General features: G+C 51.0%; 2 protein-coding genes across 2 annotated transcripts; one reads left to right on the plus strand and one right to left on the minus strand.

Moving 5' to 3' along the window:
• Positions 1 to 901: 901 nt before the first annotated feature.
• On the plus strand, positions 902 to 9,139 carry TGOLN2 (trans-golgi network protein 2). The gene is made up of 4 exons (XM_045808814.2): positions 902 to 1,012; positions 1,236 to 2,455; positions 4,059 to 4,142; positions 5,538 to 9,139. The coding sequence occupies exons 1-4, from the start codon at positions 967 to 969 to the stop codon at positions 5,541 to 5,543; spliced, it is 1,356 nt and encodes a 451-aa protein (XP_045664770.2). The 5' UTR covers positions 902 to 966; the 3' UTR covers positions 5,544 to 9,139.
• A 610-nt stretch (positions 9,140 to 9,749) lies between these two features.
• Positions 9,750 to 21,265, minus strand: RETSAT (retinol saturase). The gene is made up of 11 exons (XM_045808813.2): positions 20,960 to 21,265; positions 19,304 to 19,486; positions 18,738 to 18,979; positions 17,792 to 17,993; positions 17,132 to 17,329; positions 15,106 to 15,225; positions 11,294 to 11,432; positions 10,951 to 11,060; positions 10,706 to 10,872; positions 10,331 to 10,490; positions 9,750 to 10,077 (listed from the first exon to the last, which is right to left on the minus strand). Exons 1-11 carry the CDS (start codon positions 21,129 to 21,131, stop codon positions 9,938 to 9,940), a joined length of 1,833 nt encoding a protein of 610 aa, XP_045664769.2. The 5' UTR covers positions 21,132 to 21,265; the 3' UTR covers positions 9,750 to 9,937.
• Between the last annotated feature and the right edge of the window lie 131 nt (positions 21,266 to 21,396).

The following is a 21,396-nucleotide window of genomic DNA, read 5'->3' on the forward strand; positions in this document are numbered from 1 at the left end:
CTGCTTGTCCCTCTGCCTCTGCCGTGCTGGTGCTCCTTCTCTCTCTGTCTCTCTCTCAAATAAAATCTTAAAAAAAAAAAAAAAAAAAAACACTAGAAAATAAGTAAATAAAACACTACAAAGAAACACAGTAAGTGGTAACCTGTAGAATGGGAGGGAGCAAGAACTTTCTGATGTATACCTTTTTTTAAAAAAATCTCATTTTGATTTCTGAACCAAATGTATAACCAAATCAAAAAAATTAAAGTGTTTGCAAGACAGAAAATACACTAAAACTTTAATAGTGATTATCCCGGAAGAGTAGAATAAAGATTTTACTTTCTATCTCTATAAATACGTTCACTAAATCTTCTACAGTTAATATGAATAACTTTCATGACCAGAAAAATGATGTAGTGTTTAGAAAAGATCTTTGGGGACCTCGGAGGGCAGTCCCCGTGAGGTCGGGAGAGAGGAGCTGGAATGGCAAGGCTCCCGCTACAAATGTGACGGGATGAGTTTGTTTCCAGATGGGAGAGACCTGAGGCAACACGTTTGTGAGCCACGAGCAAAGAACCACGAGAAAGGGAGAAGTTAAAAATGTGAACAGAGGACGGAGCTGAGGCGCCGGATCCCACGACGTCAGTCCCGTGGGGCCATCCGCCTGCCAGGGAGCTCTGGCTCTGCCAGGACTGTCTCGGAAGTACAGGGAAAAGAAGGAAAAGGGGAGTGACGTTTGTGGCCGCGGCTACGCAGCGAAGAAACCTAGAAAAGAAAGAGACTAAGATGCCGGGACCAAGACACGACTCCACAGCCGAATAGAAAAAACTGGAAACACCGTCCAACCCGTTCCTTCCCTAAGCCCCTCCCTTCGCCGGGGCGGGCGGCGGGGGGGACGCGCGCAGGAAGGGGCGGAGCTATGAGCACTAAGAGTGCGCGGACGGATCTCGCGAGAGCAGTAGAGGGCGGAAGCACAGTCAGTACAGGATGCGGATCCTGGTTGCGTTGGTCCTGCTGAGCGTCGCAGCGGCGGGTAAGACCCCCCCCCCCAATAATCCTGCTGTCACCCCCAGGCCCACCATCTTCACCGTGGCCGGGTCGCTCTCTGAACTCGTTTCTTCCCTGCCGTAGCCACCTCTCCGCTTGCCATCACCCACTACCCCCGTTTGCTTGTTAGCTCGGTCTCTTTTAGCTGAGGGAGGGCTCCCTTTTCCTGGCCTTCCTCTTTTCAGGGCCAACTGGTTTCTCTGTTTCAGTGCCCCTACCAAACGAAGGGTCTGACACGTTAAAGTCGCGGTCCACGGGAGAAGGCTCTAACAAGGTGAAGCCCGAGCTGCCGTCCACGGGAGAAGGCCCTAACGAGGAGAAGCCCGAGCTGCCGTCCACGGGAGAAGGCCCTAACGAGGAGAAGCCCGAGCCGCAGGCCACGGGAAAGGACCCTAACGAGGAGAAGCCCGAGCCGCAGGCCACGGGAAAGGGCCCTAACGAGGAGAAGCCCGAGCAGCAGGCCGCGGGAAAGGACCCTAAAGAGGAGAAGCCCGAGCCGCAGGCCACGGGAAAGGGCCCTAACGAGGAGAAGCCCGAGCAGCAGGCCGCGGGAAAGGACCCTAAAGAGGAGAAGCCCGAGCCGCAGGCCACGGGAAAGGGCCCTAACGGGGAGAAGCCCGAGCCGCAGGCCGCGGGAAAGGGCCCTAAAGAGGAGAAGCCCGAGCCGCAGGCCACGGGAAAGGACCCTAACGGGGAGAAGCCCGAGCCGCAGGCCGCGGGAAAGGGCCCTAAAGAGGGGAAGCCCGAGCCGCAGGCCACGGGAAAGGACCCTAACGAGGAGAAGCCCGAGCCGCAGGCAACGGGAAAGGGCCCTAAAGAGGGGAAGCCCGAGCCGCAGGCCACGGGAAAGGGCCCTAACGAGAAGCCCGAGCCGCAGTCCACGGGAAAGGGCCTTAACGAGGAGAAGCCCGAGCCGCAGGCCACGGGAAAGGGCCCTAACGAGGAGAAGCCCGAGCCGCAGGCCACGGGAAAGGGCCCTAACAAACTGGTCTCCAACCCCTCCTCTGATAACAAGGAGCCCACCAAGCCTGACTTGAACGTACCAGCTGACAAAGATACCTCCCTTCATGCTTTTAGAGGTGAATCTGGGGAAAGAGTATTACTAGGCTCTGACTCCACTTCTCCACAGCAGGAGAGAGAAGGCAAGTCTCCAGAGCTTACAGAAGATGTGGAGCCCAAGAAGGCTGAGGAAGGGAATACAGAGCCGGAAGAAGGTTCACCACCTGAAGGAGAGAAAGAAATGCCTGGCCTTGCCTCCAGTGAGAACCGTGAAGGGACACTTTTGGATTCCAGGGGTAGGGAGAATGATGACCTTTTTAAGGACAATCTTGGAAGTGCTAGTGCAGAGAGCAGCCATTTCTTTGCATATTTGGTGACTGCAGCCATTCTTGTTGCTGTCCTGTACATTGCCTATCACAACAAACGGAAGGTAAGTTAAGAATTGCCTTAAGAAGAGGAATGGGATTTCCTCCACCCTGAAAGCTTGGTGTGTGGGCCAGTATCTATCACTCATCTGCCTGTGAGCACTGGGGATTTTAAGGCAAACATTGGTTTTTCCTCAGATTCTACTAGGGCTCTTTACTCTCATTTTATAAATCATCTTCTTTCATGTCAGATTCCTTTGAGTACCCTCTGCTGCTCTATTAGGTGCCAAGTCAGGACATTATGATCTGACCTAAACTGGGGTCTCCTCCCATAATCTTAAACTTAGATCGTTTACTGCGTCAGAGAATCTGAGTACCTGACAGTTTGTAAGTAGAGTATTTATCTTCCTGTTTCCACTCTGAAGATGGTGCATCATTTCTAGTTTTCTTTCCCAAGCTTTTGTCTTCCATCTGCAATGGCAGAAAGAGTGGTTACATAGTCTTTGACATCAACAGCAGAGAGCCCAGGGACTATCTTCTACAATTGTTGAGTTTCTGATTACAAGAATGGCCAGAAATTGCATGGATACTCTCATCTTTTACTGGTATAGCAGGGTTTGGTGTGGGAGTAGTACTATGTTGCTTAGCAACCACTCTGATAACAAAATGATTGCATTTCTTTTTTTTTTTTAAGATTTTATTTATCATAGAGCACAGGGGGGAGAGCAGCAGGCAGAGGGAGAGTGAGAAGCAGGCTCCCTGCTGAGCAAGGAGCCCGATGCAGAACTCGATTTCAGGACCCTGGGATCATGACCTGAACTGAAGGCAGACGCTCAACCAACTGAGCCACCCAGGAGCCCCAATGATTGCATTTCTTATTGATCCCTAAGAATTTAGTAGTTTCTATAGCCTGGTTAAAATTAGAGAGTTCAGGGGCGCCTGGGTGGCACAGCGGTTAAGCGTCTGCCTTCGGCTCAGGGCGTGATCCCAGCGTTATGGGATCGAGCCCCACATCAGGCTCCTCTGCTATGAGCCTGCTTCTTCCTCTCCCACTCCCCTTGCTTGTCTCTCTCTCACTGGCTGTCTCTCTCACTGGCTGTCTGTGTCAAATAAATAAATAAAATCTTTAAAAATAAAATAAAATAAAATTAGAGAGTTCAGTTCATGATGTCAGTATGCCTGTGGCTGTGAGGAATGAGGGATGACATTTAATAAGAATGGTGTGCTCCTTGTTCTGCGTCCAAGCGCTCATCACACAGAGTAATCTCAGGTGTGAAAGTGGTCAGGTTAGAATGAAGGTGTTGGGAGAAAAAGTACATTTGCAGATAAGAATAATTATTACTTGTGAATAAAAAAGGAATGTCTTATCCTAGAGCTGTCTGGGCGCAGTTGGCAGACTGTGCTCTTGAGTAACTCATACTCCCACAAGTTGAAGCCCAGAACAGTCTTCCTTCATCCGTCATTTCCTGTTTGGGAGTATAAAAGATTCTGATGTAACTGGAGGCCCTGCCTTCCCGAAAGCTTATTCAAAGAGGCCCTTTTGTGGTAGTACCACTCTTTCACTGTCAGGGTCATGAACAAATGTCCTGCCAGGTGATGACCTCTGGTTTCAGAGACTGAAATATGCCATTATAGAGTCACCTGTTAATTTCTTTTTCTTTCCCCCAGATTATTGCTTTTGTCCTAGAAGGAAAAAGATCTAAAGTCACTCGGCGCCCAAAGGCCAGTGATTACCAGCGTTTGGACCAGAAGGTAAGGAAGGGAGCCCCAGGTGTGCAGGAGGGATATGCAGTCTCAGGCCCAGCAGTGCACTTGCATTTGCCATGGAGGCAAATGATTCTGGGGTGCTGCCGGCATTGCCCCACCCTTTGCAGATCCGGATACCCAAAGCAGAGACATCCATATACAGATATCTGCAGCAGGAGAGCTAGAAGAGGCCTTCATGTGTTCTACATCAGCTCCTCCCCTCGACAGATGAGGCAAGGCCCAGAAACATGATTTTCCCCCCAAGTTCCTACTACTCTGTGGCAAAACCAAGAACAGATGGCAAGTCCCTAGGCACCTGTCATGTGCTTTTTGCACTGAACCAGCACTTCACAAATTTTAGTAGGCACGTTAACTACCCTGGGAATTGTGGATGAAAAGCAAAATCTGAATCATTACATATTGGGTGGAACCTATGTTCCTACATTTCTAGGAAGTTCCTATGTGATGCCAAATGCTGAGGAACCATGCGTCAGGTAGCAAAGCTTAGACTACACTCCCTGAATACAAATGAGTCCAGAAACTTAAAGGCCTGCAACTCCCCAGATCAGCCTTACTAAGCACTGTGGGCTAGGTTCCCTGAGTGCAACCAACCCAGGCCTGACAGCAGAGCCTTCCTTCGGCCCCAGCAGTACAGGAGCTGAGCAAGACTCTCCCCAAAGGCAGCCTGTCTGAGTGGGAACAGGGTACTTCCACTGCCTTTTGCTGCCAGCACGCACCCCTTCTTTCCCCTTCTGTGTAGGGACAGTCAGGACACTGGTAAAAAGTGGTTGGTGGCCTGACTGTGAGGTGTTCCAAGACTTCCTGCAGGGAACACAGTTCACGTGTACAACTCATGCCAGCAACAGAATAAGCCACTCAGCTCAGAGCACCTTCGCTAACTAGCCCAGTAGGTCAGCTTCACAATTTAGCCCTGGCCGGTACCTTTCCAGATAATTGACTTTAAGGATTTATTTCCCTTTCTTTTTTTTTCTAATTAAAAAAATGCACATTTAAACAATTCAGAACAACACAGAATAGTACAAAGCAGAAACCAAGATTCCCATATTCCTTCCACCAGGGGTGCGTCTTTCTAATATATGTTTGATTTCAAACTGACTTTTTTTTTTTTTAAGATTTGATTCATTTATTTGAGAGAGAGCATGAGCAGGGAGAAGGGGGCAGAGGGAGAGGAAGAAGCAGGCTCCCCACTGAGCAGGGAACCTGATGCAGAGCTCGATCCCAGGACCTCAGGATCATGACCTGAGCAGAAGGCAGACGCTTAACCGACTGCCATCCAGGCGCCCCAGTAAGATCTTTTTTTCCCCTAGAATATTAGCAGTGAGGTGTATTCCTCTGGAAGGATATTAATGTTACCAATGAATTGTGTTGCTCTCGTTTCAGATTTGATTTTTCCATTCTTGAGAACTTTGTCCTCCCTGCTGATTTGTTTTTAAATCAAGAGAAATGAAGAAAAAAAGTACTGTGACCTAAGAGACACCCCCTTCTCTAGGATTTGGTGGCAAGTCTGGGCTGGCAGAGGCGGGGGGATTGCTTTGATTTTTGCACCTGCACTTTGGTGACCTTGTACTCCTGTGTTCCCCATTATCTCTGCTGGTGTCTTCCATCCTTTCCTCCCCTGAGTGTGAGTAGAGGGAGCATGTGGGAAGACATCTGTGACCAAAAGGAGATCTCAGCCCCAGGCAGGCTACTGCTGCTGCCTGCCTTCCCTTGTAGTTATCCCTTGAAAATAGCATTGTGCCCACCACTGTTCATCTTTGTAGACCTAGGAAAACACTCTGCAGGTTGAAGTTCTTTTTACCAAGGCCTCTTACTTTGGGGGGTGTGCCCTACAGAAGATGAAGAGGTGAATGCTGACGGGCAAAGGGCTACAGTAACAATAACTTTCTTCAAAGGCTCCAGCAGCAAACCAAAACAGCTTTTAAAAAGTGCTTTATTGCCTGTAAGTCCAGCCTGTCTAGCATAACTTCTTCACGTTTTTCCAGTATTTTCACATTAAGGCAAAGTCAACTTCCATTTGGCTGTACCAGCTGAACTTGGGGATTCTGGGAGTAAAGCTGTAATGCCGCGGGTCCCTTTATAGATTTTTAAAAATACAGTGACGATTATTGAAATACTTGTTCTTCTATACTCACAATCGTAACAGAAGCTTTTTAAGATCGGGTAAGCTCAGGCTTTGCATAAGAAGATGTTCAGGAGGGTTTTGCTTTTGATCTGCATTATTTCAAAGGGCTTTTATGAAAGGTTTCCCATACACTCTGTTTTGCCTTTGTTGCCTAAAGCAGACAAAATAGACTTGTAATCAGAAACTAGCTGTACTCTCTTACCTTACTCTAGTTAATGGTTCTCTCATCTGACACAAAATGCCAAGGGTAATTAGTAAAAATTCTCCTTCCATCCCATGTCAGACGTTATTAAAATTTAAGAAATTCAGGGGTAACTGAGGTAGTGTCTTGGATCATGCTGTGGTTTGAAGTTTTCCTTTAATCTGCCCTTGCTGTGCTACCCGATTATAGCCTGAAGAGAGTTGTTTCTGCAAAGAAAACATGGAAATAGAATAGTTGATCTCAGGGAAATACAAAGACTGTGGGAAGTGAGGACAGTGGGATGAATTCTGTGCTGTTGAGGAAGCCAGTCTGCAGAAGGGACCATCCTGTCACATTATCTTGCACCTTGCTTAAAACAGAGCATGGCTTTGAGTTGAGATTTATGGAGACAAGGAATGAATGAATGCTCTTGGCATCATTCTCTCTACCTGTGCACCAACCTTATAATGCTTTCCTCTATCTAGGGAATCTTCTGTCAGGCTCTCCTAGCATTCCATAAAACCATGGTCCCCCTGTCTACCTCTCGTGGCTTAGAGAATCAGGCTTTTATGGACTAGTGTTCAGGATTCTCTAGATGTGCGTCGTGTCCAGGCCAGAGGCTCCTCTTGTCAGGCCCAGCCAGGCTTCTGTGCCTGTTTGTTCTTGCTGTGTCCTCCATTCCCTGGCTTCCCATGGCTATTCTTTGGTTAGGGTGCATTCCCTTCTTTTTTTCGCTTGTCTCCCCCAAATATTCCTTCAGGGCCCAGCTCAAGTTTGCCCAGGCACCTTCTTCACTGTCCCCAGCACACAGGATTGGCTCTTTCCAGTCTACTCTAATAACTCTTAATAATGCCAATCATAAATTTTGGAACTCCAGCAAAAAAAGGCAGACATTATCTGATGTCTGTGTCTGGTCTTCCCCAAAAAGCTAAGCTACTTGCAGGAGTGCCCTTAGCACCCTGTGTATCTGCCTACAGTAGGAACATTCCCTAGGAACTTCAGGAGTTCAGTGTCTGCTTGCAATATGCACATATGAATGTGACAAGTGAGGTCTCACACAGCTCTTCCGGGCTACTGGTTGCTGTCCCTTTCTGATGGATTTTTGCTCGTAAGGAGGAGAGCAGAGAGGCTGGTTTCGGGAACCAAGAGGGTTGGCACCAAGTGGATGCAAAATAAGTATTCTGTGGAGTCCACGTAGTTCCCTTTTTGAGCATCTGAGAAGTATTGTTTCTTGTCCTAAAAGAATACAATAGAATTTAAGTTTCACTTTAGAAATTACACTGAAGGAAATCTCTCACACCAGTGGAAAACTTGTTTTCTCGGTAAGTTGTCCTTTTGAAGATAAGCTATTGGAGGCATGTTTTTCTGGAGATGGTATAGAGGAGGAGTTGCTGGCTAAGGCAGCTCTCAAGCCGGTGGGGGCGAGGGGAAGGGTAGGGGTGGGCAGGGAAGCAGATGGAGCCGTGAAAGGCGCCCCTTTCCAAACAGCTGTGTGCTTGCTTTCCTGTCCCAGCTTATGGTTGCAGGGTGATTTCTGTAAGAGGAATCTGTGCTTTAGTCATGGATGTCAGTAGAGGGGTTTGTTTTCCTGCTGCAGGTTACTGAGTAGAATTATTTAAAGAATCTACTTCTGGGCTCCGTGGGAGTGAAGGCCAGTCTATCTAGAAAGGCTAGAACAACTTGGAAAGACCTGACAGCTAGCTATATATGTGCTGACATTTCTTTTCCCATGATGGCTTTTAATGAAACATTTGGTGATAGAATTATAAACCTCTATTATTCCCCTGATGGTGATTCTCATTTTTTTCTCTACTTATGTCATTTAAATCAAAAAAAGGAAGCCTGCTCCTTGCTTTTACAGGGTAACTTGATATGTCATGCTGTTATGTGTATGTGATGAAAGCTAGCACGCTTTGCACATGTTCTGAATCATTTGAACAGGGAGGAGAGTATTTTATACACTAGACACCAGACCCTGTAGTTCTGCCAGCTGTCTTCTGAAAAACCTTGTTGGGAAGGTTGCCTTTGATACTGCCTTGCTCAAGGAAGAATCCTGGGAAGAGATTTTCAGGTTCCATTTAACTGTTCATCCATAGAAAGACTGAATCTCAACTCAGCTAGTCGCACAAGTCACATGTGAATTTCCTAAATGTCCCAGTTCAGAAACTCCTCTGTAACAGTGTTGGGACTGAGCTGGGTAGTTTCAAACTGCCAAAAAGCCAGCCTCCTCACACTCGTAGATATTCCTTTAATTCAGAAGTATCTCATGTTAAATAAATGATTGTCGAAGGTGTTTCCCTTTTTTGTCTACCCAGTTAGTAGAGTGCCACTGTTTTTGCAATGTTTTATATTTTCAGCTTTAACTTAACTATATAATTACTTTTATTTTTTTAAAGCTTATTTGGTCTAATGATAAGTATTTTTCAGTACATAATGTTTTACTGAGCTTCTTTGAATGCCATTTCAATGTAGTTTTGTATCATTGCACAGAAACCAAAATAAATTTCAAATATTAAAGCTAAAAAGTCATTAAATTTATTAAAATGGTAACAAAATTGACAGAAACAAGGCCTAATATAAGTGAAAGGTTGTTGTTGTTTTTTTTTTAAAGCCTTTGTTCACCTTCCCATATAATCCCCACATATGTACCAATAAACGGGAACACCATCCCAGGCCTTTGCACGCGTTCTGTAGCTTTCCACATTCTGATCCTGACTGATTTCCAGCCCCACTCCTCCCTACCAGGCAGTTCCATGTTCTGGGTCTAGGAAGTAGCTGGCTAATTTGTCTTACAGTTACCTCTGTGATTGTCCTCTGCTATACCCTTAGCCGGGGGTGCTCTTTCAGCCTGCTTCAGCCCCAGTGAAGTCATCTTTCCAGTCCTGTGCCCCGACTGCTAATGTCGCCCTTTGCTGTGGATTTTTGGAAGATAAACCTTGAGGCTCAGGTACTGAGCTCCGTGAGGGTATCTTGGTGCTGGCCCAGTGAAGACCCAGTGTCACCTTGGAAATCAGACAAACATAGGGCCTGCTGTGTATGAATTGGATATTCTAACGTATACCTTGCAGATTAATATCTTTACCCCCACCCCCCAACCACTCTGAGCCTATCATAGGCATTTCCTCACCCTCTGAGTCGTTGGAACCAACAAAAATGGGATCTGGGGGCCTCTGAACCTATGGAACTACAACCAAAAACCATGCCCAGGTTTTGACAAAACCTCTTTAGGCACCCTTTATCCTCAGTGGTGTGCGCCGGTGGGACTCCTCAGACTCATTGCTTACTGAACTAATTCTTCTTCTTCTTTATTTTTTTTCTTTTTTTTTTTTTAATTATGTTAGTCACCATACAGTACATCCCTGGTTTCTGATGTAAAGTTCCATGATTCGTTAGTTGCGTATAACACCCAGTGCACCTTGCAATACGTGCCCTCCTTACTACCCATCACCAGTCTATCCCATTCCCCCACCCCCCTCCCTAATTCTTCTTCTTCTGTGCCTGGATCCTTGAGTTCAGCTTCTTCAGGTCTAAGTACAAGTTCCTCTTCAGAATGGCGCTGCTGCACAGCAGGGCCCCTTGCAAGGCCCCCATCAACCCACAGGTGAAGATATCCTGGCCTAGGAGACAAGAGCAGAGGCCCATGAGCATGCTCCCAAGGCGGGCGTGGGCAAGGGCGCTCACGTTCCTCCCTCCAAGCTAGGCCACCCAGAGATGACTTAGATCGGGACCAGGGTCCAGAGCCTGTTGGGGCGGCCCATCCCCTTGCGGAAGGCTGCAGGGGACTGTAGGACCTGAGGAAAGAACAGAGTCCTTGGGGTGACAGGGAAGCCCAGGGTCTCCGGCCTTGCAGAAATGGGGCGGTCCATGTACCTGTTAGGTAGAGGTTGGAAATGGGGCTTTGGGCCCTCATGGAGGCTATCACGTGAGGATGTAGGCGGTCCAGGTCATGGTCTGCCCCGTAGCAGGCACCCCGGGGAGCAGCCAGGTAGAACTGGTAGGTCAGTGGGGACGCTCCGGCCACACTGTGCACCTGAGGAGGCAAAAAAGGCAGCCAAAGGTGGGAGTGGGGCCTTGTGAGACCCTCATCTCCCTTTTCTGATCTCCCTGACTGAGCTGTCTGCCTGCATGGGTTCCCTGCCCTTCCCCGGAGCTTAGCTGCCTCCAGGCTTTATTTCCCTTCCCAAAAGAAAAAGAGAAATGTCACCAAGAGATTTGTCGCTGCTAGCACACAGTCTACCCTCCTACCTTCCCCTCCAGCTGTGGGAACAGCCTCATGACAAGCGACAGGGAGGCTTCGACAAAGGAGTTTTTGAGGCTCTCATAGTCGCTGCTCCGCTTTCCCTTTGCTTCCTCCTGCCACTCTTCAAACCACTCATAGCGGGCGGGCATCAGCACCACCATCGTGGACCGGTCTGCGGACAAGCGCGGGGGTTACTACTGCCAGGCCCCTTCCCTGTTCCAGCCCCCACCCCCAGGACCCAAAGCCCCACCTGGGAACCGGTCCTCCCAAGTGGGATCCTTGGCTGATGAGGAAGTGATGAAGAGGAAGGGCACGTGTGCTGCAGCCTTCTCCCTGGGCGTCGAGAGGTAGTGCTCCATCCTGGGGGTGAGGAGTGTGGCTGCCGATCCCCTGGCCTCGCTCAGTGCCACCGGCACTGCCCGGAGTATAGCTCATCCCCAGGGACACCCCTCCCACCCACCCCCCAACCAGGGATGAAACTGAGGCCTGGTCCATATCCTGCTGATTCTCCAGCATCAAGGGAGGAAGCAAGAGCCCTGTGGGCCGTGGGCCCGTGCTGACCCCCTCTCCCCCCATGTGCACACACGCCTTACGCCTTGTCGAGGTCTGTGTCAAAGTAGACAAAGTAGTTGGTGGACTGTAGACCCAAGTCCTCCTTGGTGCCTCGTAGGCTGATGAAAACAGTGAACATGCCCGAGCCAGGCCGCACCATCTCCAGCTGCTGCTTCACACCTGCCAAAGTGTCAGGGCTGCGTGGACTGTGGCTGAGGTGGCCGCTCCCTGCCCCAGAACTTGCCGATGCTGCTCGCTTTATCGGCAGCCTTTCCCCCGGCAGCCAGTCTAGCACCTGGGCCGTATTTACAACTGTTACGGCCACTGTTACCGCCACTGACTTGGCGGGGGGGGGGGGGGCTGTTCTTCCGTCTCCTGCCTGTGAAAAACACAACCCCAGGCTCCCACTCTCCTGTCCCCGCCCACCACTGCTCTAGCACCGTTAGGCGGCCAGGAGGCCCAGCCTAAGCTGGCTCAGGGCTGCAGGATGGTCTCGGGCTGATGGCCTCCAGTCTTCCCGTAATGGCTTTAAGTTATGAGCGGATTACTGGGCTCCATGCTATACGGACCACACATTTGAACACTGCTTTCTTATAAGCCCTGATTTCCATATTACATAACACGAGCCATCTAGTGAATGACTGCATGATTCCTCACGCGCTGTAAAGGCGAGCACCAGACCTCGAAATGGTAAGCGGTGCAGATGAACAAGGGCAAACAGCATTACTGACCCCTGGCATGGAGGGTTCAGGTAGGAGAGGAGGGAACAAGAGCACCATGGAGGAGGGTGACAGCCTCTCCGAGAGCCACCTGATGTCCCCTGGATCTAAGCAGCTGGGCTTCCCCACCTCTCAACAAATGACCCCAGGCCAGTTTTCTGGAAACGGCTCCCACAAAGTCTTACCCTTTGTTCCCATTCCCAGGACCATCATCTGCCTGAAGTGTAATTCGGCCACTGGCTGCTCTGCTTAATTTGTTGAACGAGTATTTGTTGACCTAAAATGCGCCAAATCCTCTGCTAGGCCTTGGGGACACTACAGGGGATCAGATGTGATGCCTGTCTACTGGGAAAGCGGCTGGCCTGAAAGAAGTTGGCTTTCCCCATAGAGGCTACAGAAAACTGAGTGCTCTGTGTAGTGTGAGCATAGACTTTATCGTGCAAAACAGGCCACTTCTGAGCTTGAAGTGAGGCACAGTAACAGTGGCGGCAGGACCGTAGGTGCGCGCTGACGGGGGAAGGGGAGCGTGGGCTTCCAGAGCCACGGAGGCGCCCAGGGCTGCTCTGGAGCTGCAGGGGCACCCGTGGCCTGCGTCCCAGCATCCAGGGCTGACCTCACCGCCAGCTCCCCCTCGCCAGGTGCAGTGGGGGTGGTCATGGGGAAAATGGGGGGCCCAGGAGTGAGACCCTGCAGGTCTTCAGAAGCCCTTAAGAATAGCAACTACCTCCCCCCAGCCCCTCCTCTCCTTTTTCTCCAGCTAGAAGGATGTGATCCGGGAACCAAATATCTGGCAGAAAATGAGAACCCTGGGTCCCAAATCAAGCACACAACGATGGTATCAAGGCTTTTTTCTCCACGCCAGGCTTAGCCTCCCTTACTGACACAGTATCAGACTGATACAGTCCCCACTCAGACAACTTCCCCTCCAAACCATCCCCAGGAACCGCCTCGAGGCTCAGCAGTGGAATTAAGAAAAGTGCTCCCATTCACACAGGCTCCCTCTGCCTGAGCACCCCTCCCCCACACCTGATGCCAACTGGCACTGCCTGCCCCAGAGGCCACCAGATACCTGGTTCTCATCTCTGAGAGGGAGACAGACCTATGAGAATCCCACCCCCAAAGCAGCTGGAAACAAAGGAGTCCCAGCACCTGGGGTCTCCTGAGTTAAGCATCTCACTGGCACTGCCTGAAATGTTCTCAAACGGGGATTCATCTGAGGCAGCATCTAACTTCCCGCCCAAGCGGGGCAATTGGGTTTTTTTGCCAGATGGGGCTGGCGCCATTAGATAAGATACATAAAAGCAAGCAGTAAACATTGTAACCGTAACTGGATAGTGAAGGGAGGGCAACATGGCTACCAAGGGAGGAGGCCTGGAGGAGGGGAGGGCAGTGGGACCCATCAGAGGACAGGGCCAGGGTTCAGAGGTCCTGGGAGACAGGGAGGCAGGAGGTACCAAAGGCCAAGTCTGTCAGTCCACATAGCCCTGTCCAGCTGCCCTGCCACTGGCCAGTGTGCCTCCCCCCACTCAGCTCACGCGGTGTGAGGGGAGGGAGGCCTTCGCTGGCAGCAGATGCTAGCTGAGGCCCCGCTAAGTGAGGCAAAGGGAGGAGAAGGCTGGATTTCGGTCCTACACGTCACATACCTTAGAGACCATCACAACTGCCACCTGCCCTCTCGCCCGTGAGGAAACCCAGGACATCACTTTTCTACTGAACCCACCGTGCTGCCCACCCTCCCCAGCTCCTCCAGAGCAGCCACAGGCCCACCCTCTGGAGCGGAGAGCTCTTCCCACGGCTCTCTGGGCTCCTCCATGTGCCACTGAAGGCCATGGTTTCCACCCCAACCACATCACTCTCCACCTCACACCCCAGCCAGAGGTCTTCATCTGGAACCATCTCTTACCCTCCTGGACTATGAGTCCCCTCCCAGCCAGCTGGCCTCCTGCCCTCAGATCATACCAGTAGCTTCTATTTACATGATATTCTAAAGTCCAGTTCAAAATGGTAACATCTCATTCAACTCTGGCTCAGCTACTCTGTTCCCTGTGGGCTGGCCTGCTCTCCTGCACCTTTTAGTGAGGCCTTTTCTCTGGAAGCTCCACATTTCTTAGTCCATAGGGGGCCAAGAGCCCAGGTTTTCGAGTCAGACACACCAGTGTTCTCATCTCAGCTTCACTACTTTCACCTGAGTGGCCTTGGGAAGTCACTTCCCCTCACTTCCCCACCTCCTGCATAAACATTAGGATGATGACATCTCTCCCCCAGGTGGGAATGAGGATCACATGCAATGACAAAAGGAAAGCTTCTCACACAGACTTACCAAGGCCTCACCCATAGCTATGCCTACTGCCCCCTCACCCCAAAATCAGGCTTCTATGTTTTTGGACACAGCCTATCAGAAGAGATGACTGCATTGAGTATTATTTCTGTCTGGGCCCCAGATTTCAAGCACAAGCCCAGAGCTCAAGGGACAGAAGAAAGCCAGAAGGGTACTCCTCCTGCAGCCTCAGCCCCAATAAGGAGCTCGTTCCTGAAAGAGGCAAAAAAAAAAAAAAAAAAAATATATATATATATATATATATATGACCTTGGGTCCCAAATAAAACACACAACAATTACAGCAAGACTTTCTTCTCCATGCCAGCCTTAGCTTCCCTTACTGATACTGTCCGACCAGGCTTTCCCACTCAAAATATGTGAGAATTTAAGGCAAAAAGTAGGATTCATACCACAAACTTAGTGAAAGCCCAAGAAATGTTCCTTTAGGACGCTACCCACCATCACAAACTATTAGATGACTTAAGATCTGGAGAAACTAGAAATGGGCAAACTGGAATGGGAGCCTTGAAAGAGGAGAGGGCAAAGCGGGTGAGGTTATAGGGGAGAGAGGGTAAATATGCCAAGAATGGAATGAGAGATAAGGACCAAGGGCTCTTTGGGGGTGACACAATACAAAGGAAGCTGCTTCCCAACCCCTAACCACGGAGGCCCTGCTGGGAACAGATGCTGGCGACGGTGTGCTCGTGCCCCCGTTCTCCTTAAGGACCGTCAGGGGCAGTCAGGAGGAGTGGGCTGGGCAGCCCCAGAGGGGTGCTGTTGGGAGCTCGGAAGAGCAACGCAGCCCAGTCTCTCACCTGGCAGGCCGCGGGCGTTGTCAGGCAGCAGGTGCTTATACGTATTGAAGAGTCCCGCATCGGAGATCACAAGGGGGCAATAGATGGTCACCAGCTCCCGACCCTTCTTCACAGTGACGCCTGCAGGCACAAGAGCTTGGTTGAGGTTCTGTGCACTCCAGGAGGAAGAGAAAGGTCCAGATTTCACACAGATCTCTCCCAGCCTACGCTTCGTGTTCTCAGACATGGACATGCAGCCCACCGAGGGCCAGGCAGGCAGGCTGCGGGCAAAACTGCAAAGCGAGGGCAACATCTTCAAGCACTCTCCGCCTATCCCAAGCTGCTCCTGCCCTTACCCTCCCTGGCTCTCTCCCCACCCTGTGTGGGCTCCCTTTGCTTTAGCCAAACCCGACAACCTCCACACTAAACCCAACGAAGCTCATGGGCTGAAGCCCTTTCCACTGGAATCACAGGCCCTTCTTCACTGCCACCACCAGAGTTCTATTTCCAAAATACTCTGAAAGCCTCTGGCGCCACCACGACCTCTGTAAGATAAACTCCAAAGTCTTGTACCGGCCTTCCAAGGTCTGGGCCCTTCTGTGTCTCCAGCCCCATCTCTGGCCACACTCACTAAATTATTAGGGGGCAACGTATGAAACAGCTGATAGTCAACAATTTTTGACCTATAAAAATGGCAGTTTCTGGGGCACCTGGGTGGCTCAGTTGGTTAAGCATCTGACTTGGATCTTGATCTCAGGGTTGTGAGTTTGAGCCCCATGTTGGGCTCCACTCTGGGCGTGGAGCATACTTAAAAAAAAAAAAAAAAAAGCAGTTTCTTAAGGTTCAACCTACTACTTCCAGATGCCAAAAAATACTCAGCTCTTTCATACATCTGTAGCTTTGCACATTCTATTCCCCTTGCCTGGAATAACATCCCAAAACCTCCGGCTAGCTTCTTCTCACCTTTTATGAGCTGGCTCAAGCCCCTCTGCCCTCCTCCCTCCATCCCTAGTGTGTGCCTCTATCTGACACTTTACATTATATCTCAGGGATCTTCCCTCTGAGGCTGGAAACTTCTTGAGTTACAGATTTTCTTTATAACCAGCTTATGTTTCTGTCTCCATCTTTTATCACCTAGCACCTGAAAAATATAAGTAATATTCTGAACTGAACCTAATGAAATCGATCAACCCTCCTTGCTTCATGGATCTCTTTTAGCCAGAAGGAGAGCTTGCTCTGGACATCAGAGAAAAGCTGACAGAACTGAGAGCCACCTCTCCCTTATCACCCGGCAACTTCCTGGTCTCTTCCACACATGCATTCTCAGAGATCGCTCCTGGCCTTTTCTCCCTTGATTGTGTGTGTGTATGTGTGTGTGTGTGTGTACGCACGTGCACCGGGCCATCCACTCCCCTCCTCCTCCTTGCAAGATTCCTCTGGTGAGTTCACTGTCACTTCAGCCCTGTTCTCTCAGGCCTCTCTCTGTCTCCTTCCCTGATGCTTCTTGAAGCAGCCCCCCGTCATGGATGGCCTGTTTGTTCTGTTATCAGAGTCCTACCCCGCATACACCCTCTCCTCACAGAATTCATCCACAGTGGAATTTTGACTCTCTGTGCAGGTAGCAGTAGAGACCTGAGCCAGGCTAACAAGATTCTTGGCTCCACCTGCCATTTACAGATTGAGGGCAGGGCATCTCCCTCTGGAGTGCCCAGGTTACTTATTCACTCCTTCACGGAACAAACGTGGTGAGCCTCCATAATGTGCTAAGATCAACAAAGATTACAGAGACACAGCCCCTCTATTCAAGGAGGTTCTGGATTACTGGATAACTATTTTTACCTATTGAATAAATGATTAAATGCTGTTCTCTGGGGGAACAGTCAATGCTTTATCCTTCCTGCCTCCTTTCTACCTCCAGACTAATCCCTCTCCCCAAGCCCCTGCTCCGGGCAGTTTCACCTTGTGGCTGCAGTGCTTGATTCTCTCTGCACCCGAGTTCTGTCCCACCCCAGCCCGGGGACCGGGAAGCATGACACAGGGCTCTCACCACAGGCTTTCCCAGCTGAGTCCAGCAACACACTCTGCACAGTGGCACTGGTCAGGACGGCGCCCCCGGCCTGCTGGATCACAGGGATGGTGTGGAAAGCGATTTCACTGGCACCCCCTCGGGGATAAAAGGCCCCTCCTATGTAGTGGCGAACCACCAGAGCATGCATGGAAAAGGCACTGTGGCTGGGGGTCACACCTACAGAAGGAAGGAAGGGGTGATGAGGCAAGAGCAGGCGGCAGCGCCGTTTAGAAAGGAACACAGCTGCCTGTCAAAAAGCGCGCAGCCTGAGTCTACCCATCCCAGGAACCAAATGATCCCCAGGGCTAAGGGCAGCCAGGGGGCCAGTTTCCATCCAAACACAGGGCACCTGACAGATTCTGGGGCCAGGGGGAATGTCCTCCCTGCAAAGCGCCATGCTGCCAAGGCGAGGGAGGACACCGTTGGTTGAAAAGGAAAGCCATCCAGGGCGCGGATGAAGGGAGTTTTTACCAGGGAGTCCGGCAGGTAGTTGGCCAGACTTCTCATCCAGAAGCTCCAGAGGACCTTGGGTATATACTGCTCCATCTCAGTCAAGTAGGCTCAGGAAGAAAGGCTGAGAGCCAAGAGAGCAGCATCTCCTCCTCCAGGAGCCACCCAGGACCCAAGGCCGGTACCCACCGTAAGTGGGGAAGATGTAACTCAGCACCACCCGGAGCTCCGGCGAGGCTGGCAGCTGCCGCAGGACGTCGGCCAGGCTCTGGGTGGACGCGCGAAGGAATGGAAGGAAACGGGTGAGCAGCCCACACTTGCTGAGGAGCTGAGCTATGCCCAACGGGAGCATCTTCAACAAGATGGCGTGGGTGGCTCCACGGGACACCACCTGAGGGAACAAATGAGCCGTGAGAACAGGTCCCACCTCCAGAATGGCTGTAACCGAATCACCATTCCGGTAGCCTGCACCAGCCCAGCGCCAGGACCCAGCACCACTTAGCCCTGGCTGAACTAGGATTTTTAAAAATCTGTCCTCTGTGAATTGTCCCCATTCCACATTCAGATAAGTCCTTTTCTGCTTTTCAGTTTCCTGCCCAAATTCCTTTTGAAAAATCCCATCTGATCTCCGAGAAAGTAAAAAAGGGTGTGATCTCGGGGGACTGGGTGGCGCAGTCATTAAGCGTCTGCCTTCGGCTCGGGTCATGATCCCAGGGTCCTGAGATCAAGCCCCATATCGGGCTCCCTGCTCGGCGGGAGGCCTGCTTCTCCCTCTCCCTTTGCTGCTCCCCCTGCTTGTGTTCCCTCTCTTGCTGTGTCTCTGTCAAACAAATCCTAAAAAAAATTAAAAAATAAAAAATAAATTAAAAAAGGGTGTGATCTGACCACAGAGGTAGAAGCAGCCTTGTCAAAAAGGAGAACAGGGTGCCCCCCAGAGGCCAGAGTGAGTGGCAGCCGCAGAGTCCAGGCTCCAGAGACAGGGCCCAGCTGGGCACCGAGGCCAACTAAGGATAGGGGCTGAGTTCAGGGCAGACTTGACTGTTCCTCCCTTCCTGCCTCGCCCACCAGTCACTCCACTAATGAAGAAGGGCAGCCTTGTCAGGAATAAACGGGGCCCTCAGCATGTCCATGTTACCTTAACCAGCTTTACATATTTGTCAATGGCAGCTTCTTCCTGGGGAAACTTCTCCTTGAGGCCCTGAATATAAGCTTTCTCCCCACTGTACATGGGGAACTCCTTTCGGCCATTGGGCCCTTCTAGTACCACGATGTCAAAGGGAGAGGACAAGGCAGCCCACTCCAGCTGCCCCTCCGTGATCTGGTCCAAGACAAAACGGAAAATGTTGTCCTCTTGCATGGACCCAACATAATGGATTCCTATTGGGAGACAGAAAAACAAGGTGTCATAGGGATGAGGGGACTGACCCCCTGGAAAGGTGGATAAGGAAGCAAGGTGAAAGAGGTAGTCCTGCCTGGCTGAGTCCATGTCCAGAGGGTGCTACCCACCCTTTCGGGGGCGGGGGGGAGTTACAACAGAAGCCACCAAATCTCTGCCAGTTCAGCACCCAGTGGTTATGGATGTCAGGCAAAGAAAGTGATGCCTCTGAAACAACAGAAATATCCAGGATCCTCCCACAGTGGCTGCCCCCAGCCTCATGAAGAGAGAGCCATGCTCCCAACCCCTTGCCACAGAAACCTTACCTGTGTCAAATTCAACGCCTTTCTGTCCGAAGGTATGACAGCAGCCTCCTGCTTTGCTATGCTGCTCCAGCACCAGAACTCGCTTGCCAGCTTTGGCCAGAATCGCAGCAGCAGCCAGGCCCCCAAAGCCACTGCCAATCACCACTGCGTCCAGCTTCTCTGGCACCTGGCTGGCTGCGAAAGCTACAGTGGAGGGAAGAGATGGAAGGTGAGCTTCTCAGGCAGGGGCAGCGAGAAAGCAAAGAGGTGGAAACCAAGGAAGACTTTGCTAGCTTATACAATGCAAGGAAACTCTGGAGAGTTGGGCATGGAGCCACTGACTGAAATCACTCCACCCACTCACCTGGGACAGTCTCGGGACCAGCCAGGTGGATTAAAGACAGCGATTTGGTTTGAGATGAATTGATGTAATCAAAACCAATATGTCCCTGGGGATTTTCCCTACTATCAAAGAAAGTAAGAATCAGTAAACCACGACACAAAAGCAGAAAGCTGACGGTAACACAGGCTGAGAAACTGAAGCGCAGGTAGAGAGCTAGGAAAGAAAGAAACGAGGGGGGGGGGCAGAGGAGCATGTTGTGCGCAGGCTGCTGGCTCATGGAACTGGCTGTTCACAGGTTTGGAATGGGTTCTTTGGAAAATACAGGGTCTGCAGGCACCAGTGGAGCAGCCTGGTCCCATGATGGTTCTTCAAGATCCTGAAGCAGAGGCTTGAGCAGGACAGAGCTGAGAAATCGCAGCACCATCCCTTCCTATCCCAGGAAGTCTAGAGGCAGAACTAACGGGCCAGCACCTAAACAAGATGAACCCAGACAGCGTGTTTCCAACCCCAGATCTGTTTTTAAAGATCACTCCTGAAGAACTGAGATTTGGAATTTTTCAAGCTGCACAAGAACTTGGAAAACTTTTCAAACATTTTTAGAGAAACCTATAGTGAAAAACACATTTTATATCACAACCCAAAAGAGTCCACCTATGTCACTAGATGTGTCACACAGAATTCTAAAATTTATAAGTAGGAGGGACCTTGGAGATCAAAGAGGAGATCTCTTTTTTTTAAAGCAGCAGAACTCTTTCTTTAAACCTTTTGAGGAACCCCAAAATATGTCCTAAAGATGAGAGTGGAGATACTCTGGTTGACCAAGAAGCAGCTCTGAGCCTGAGGCATCCTGCTGAGATTCTCCCAAAGTTTTAGAACCAGGGTTCAACCTTATGATTTGGGAGGAGGCATAACCAGTCAAATCACTTGTTGGGCAAAATACCATTTCCCACACAGGTTGGAAGAAATGTGCAGCTCCTCCATGCCCCTGAACCATGGGGGAGGATTAGTGAAAAAGTTAAGGTCCAATAAACCAAATGGGGGGAAGGTCTCTTGCCTATCCTGCAGGTCGTGGACCTGTTCTTGGCTATACCATGACCTTGGGATGCCGAGGACGGGACCGCGCCCATGGGGCCACTATGGCCCCGGGCCTGCCAGGGCGTAGGCTCTCACCGGTAGCAGACAGTAAGGCAGGGCGCCTCCCCGTGCAAGGAAGCCCTCCCAACACTTTACATATGGGGAAACTGAGGCCCAGGTAGACAGCGGCTCGACCTGCCGGAATGGGAATGCAAGCCACCCAAATGCAGCCTTGCAGCCTAGGGTCCCTTCCCGCTGACCTCGCTTGAGAACCTTCTTTCTGGCCTCCTTGTCGGTCACCAGCGGCGCAGGGGGACGCCTGACGTCCTCGGAGAAGGGGTTCGGGGAGCCGCCTGCGGACAGCCGCAGGTGCCCTTTGCAGAGGACCGTCAGCAGCAGCAGCAGGGCCAGCAGCAGCAGCGAAAGCCACATGGCGCTGGCGGGGTCCGAGGACTTGGTCCGCTGCCACCGCGCCCAGCTTCTGCGGCTGGGACTCCGCTGCGCCTCTGTGCCCTTCCGGGCAGGAGGGGTTGGGTGAGAGGCGGAGGCAGCCTCGACCACTGATGAGCCAGAACCCTCCCGGCCAGGAGCCAGGAGAGCGCGCAGACTGGCCCTCCCGGCGTCTTCCACGGCTCTCGCCAGTGCCAAGCGTCCCTGGCGGCCGGGAGGGGGGGCGCTCTGGGCGGAGAGGCTGCGC

Source organism: Ursus americanus, chromosome 7 (genome assembly GCF_024610735.1).
Source record: "Ursus americanus isolate L20-20 chromosome 7, mUrsAme1.1.p, whole genome shotgun sequence".
In the NCBI taxonomy this organism is placed as follows: domain Eukaryota; kingdom Metazoa; phylum Chordata; class Mammalia; order Carnivora; family Ursidae; genus Ursus; species Ursus americanus.

What these genes read in the sequence shown, in the direction of transcription:
- TGOLN2 (XM_045808814.2), top strand. Translation starts at nt 967, where the DNA reads ATGCGGATCCTGGTTGCGTTGGTCCTGCTGAGCGTCGCAGCGGCGG. An exon ending in GCTGAGCGTCGCAGCGGCGG is followed by an intron (nt 1,013 to 1,235) that starts GTAAGACCCCCC and finishes TCTCTGTTTCAG; the next exon opens with TGCCCCTACCAAACGAAGGG. An exon ending in CCTATCACAACAAACGGAAG is followed by an intron (nt 2,456 to 4,058) that starts GTAAGTTAAGAA and finishes TCTTTCCCCCAG; the next exon opens with ATTATTGCTTTTGTCCTAGA.
- RETSAT (XM_045808813.2), bottom strand. Translation starts at nt 21,131, where the DNA reads ATGTGGCTTTCGCTGCTGCTGCTGGCCCTGCTGCTGCTGCTGACGGTC. An exon ending in AAAGAAGGTTCTCAAGCGAG is followed by an intron (nt 19,487 to 20,959) that starts GTCAGCGGGAAG and finishes CCTCCACTGTAG; the next exon opens with CTTTCGCAGCCAGCCAGGTG. An exon ending in CTCAGCTGGGAAAGCCTGTG is followed by an intron (nt 15,226 to 17,131) that starts GTGAGAGCCCTG and finishes TTGTGCCTGCAG; the next exon opens with GCGTCACTGTGAAGAAGGGT.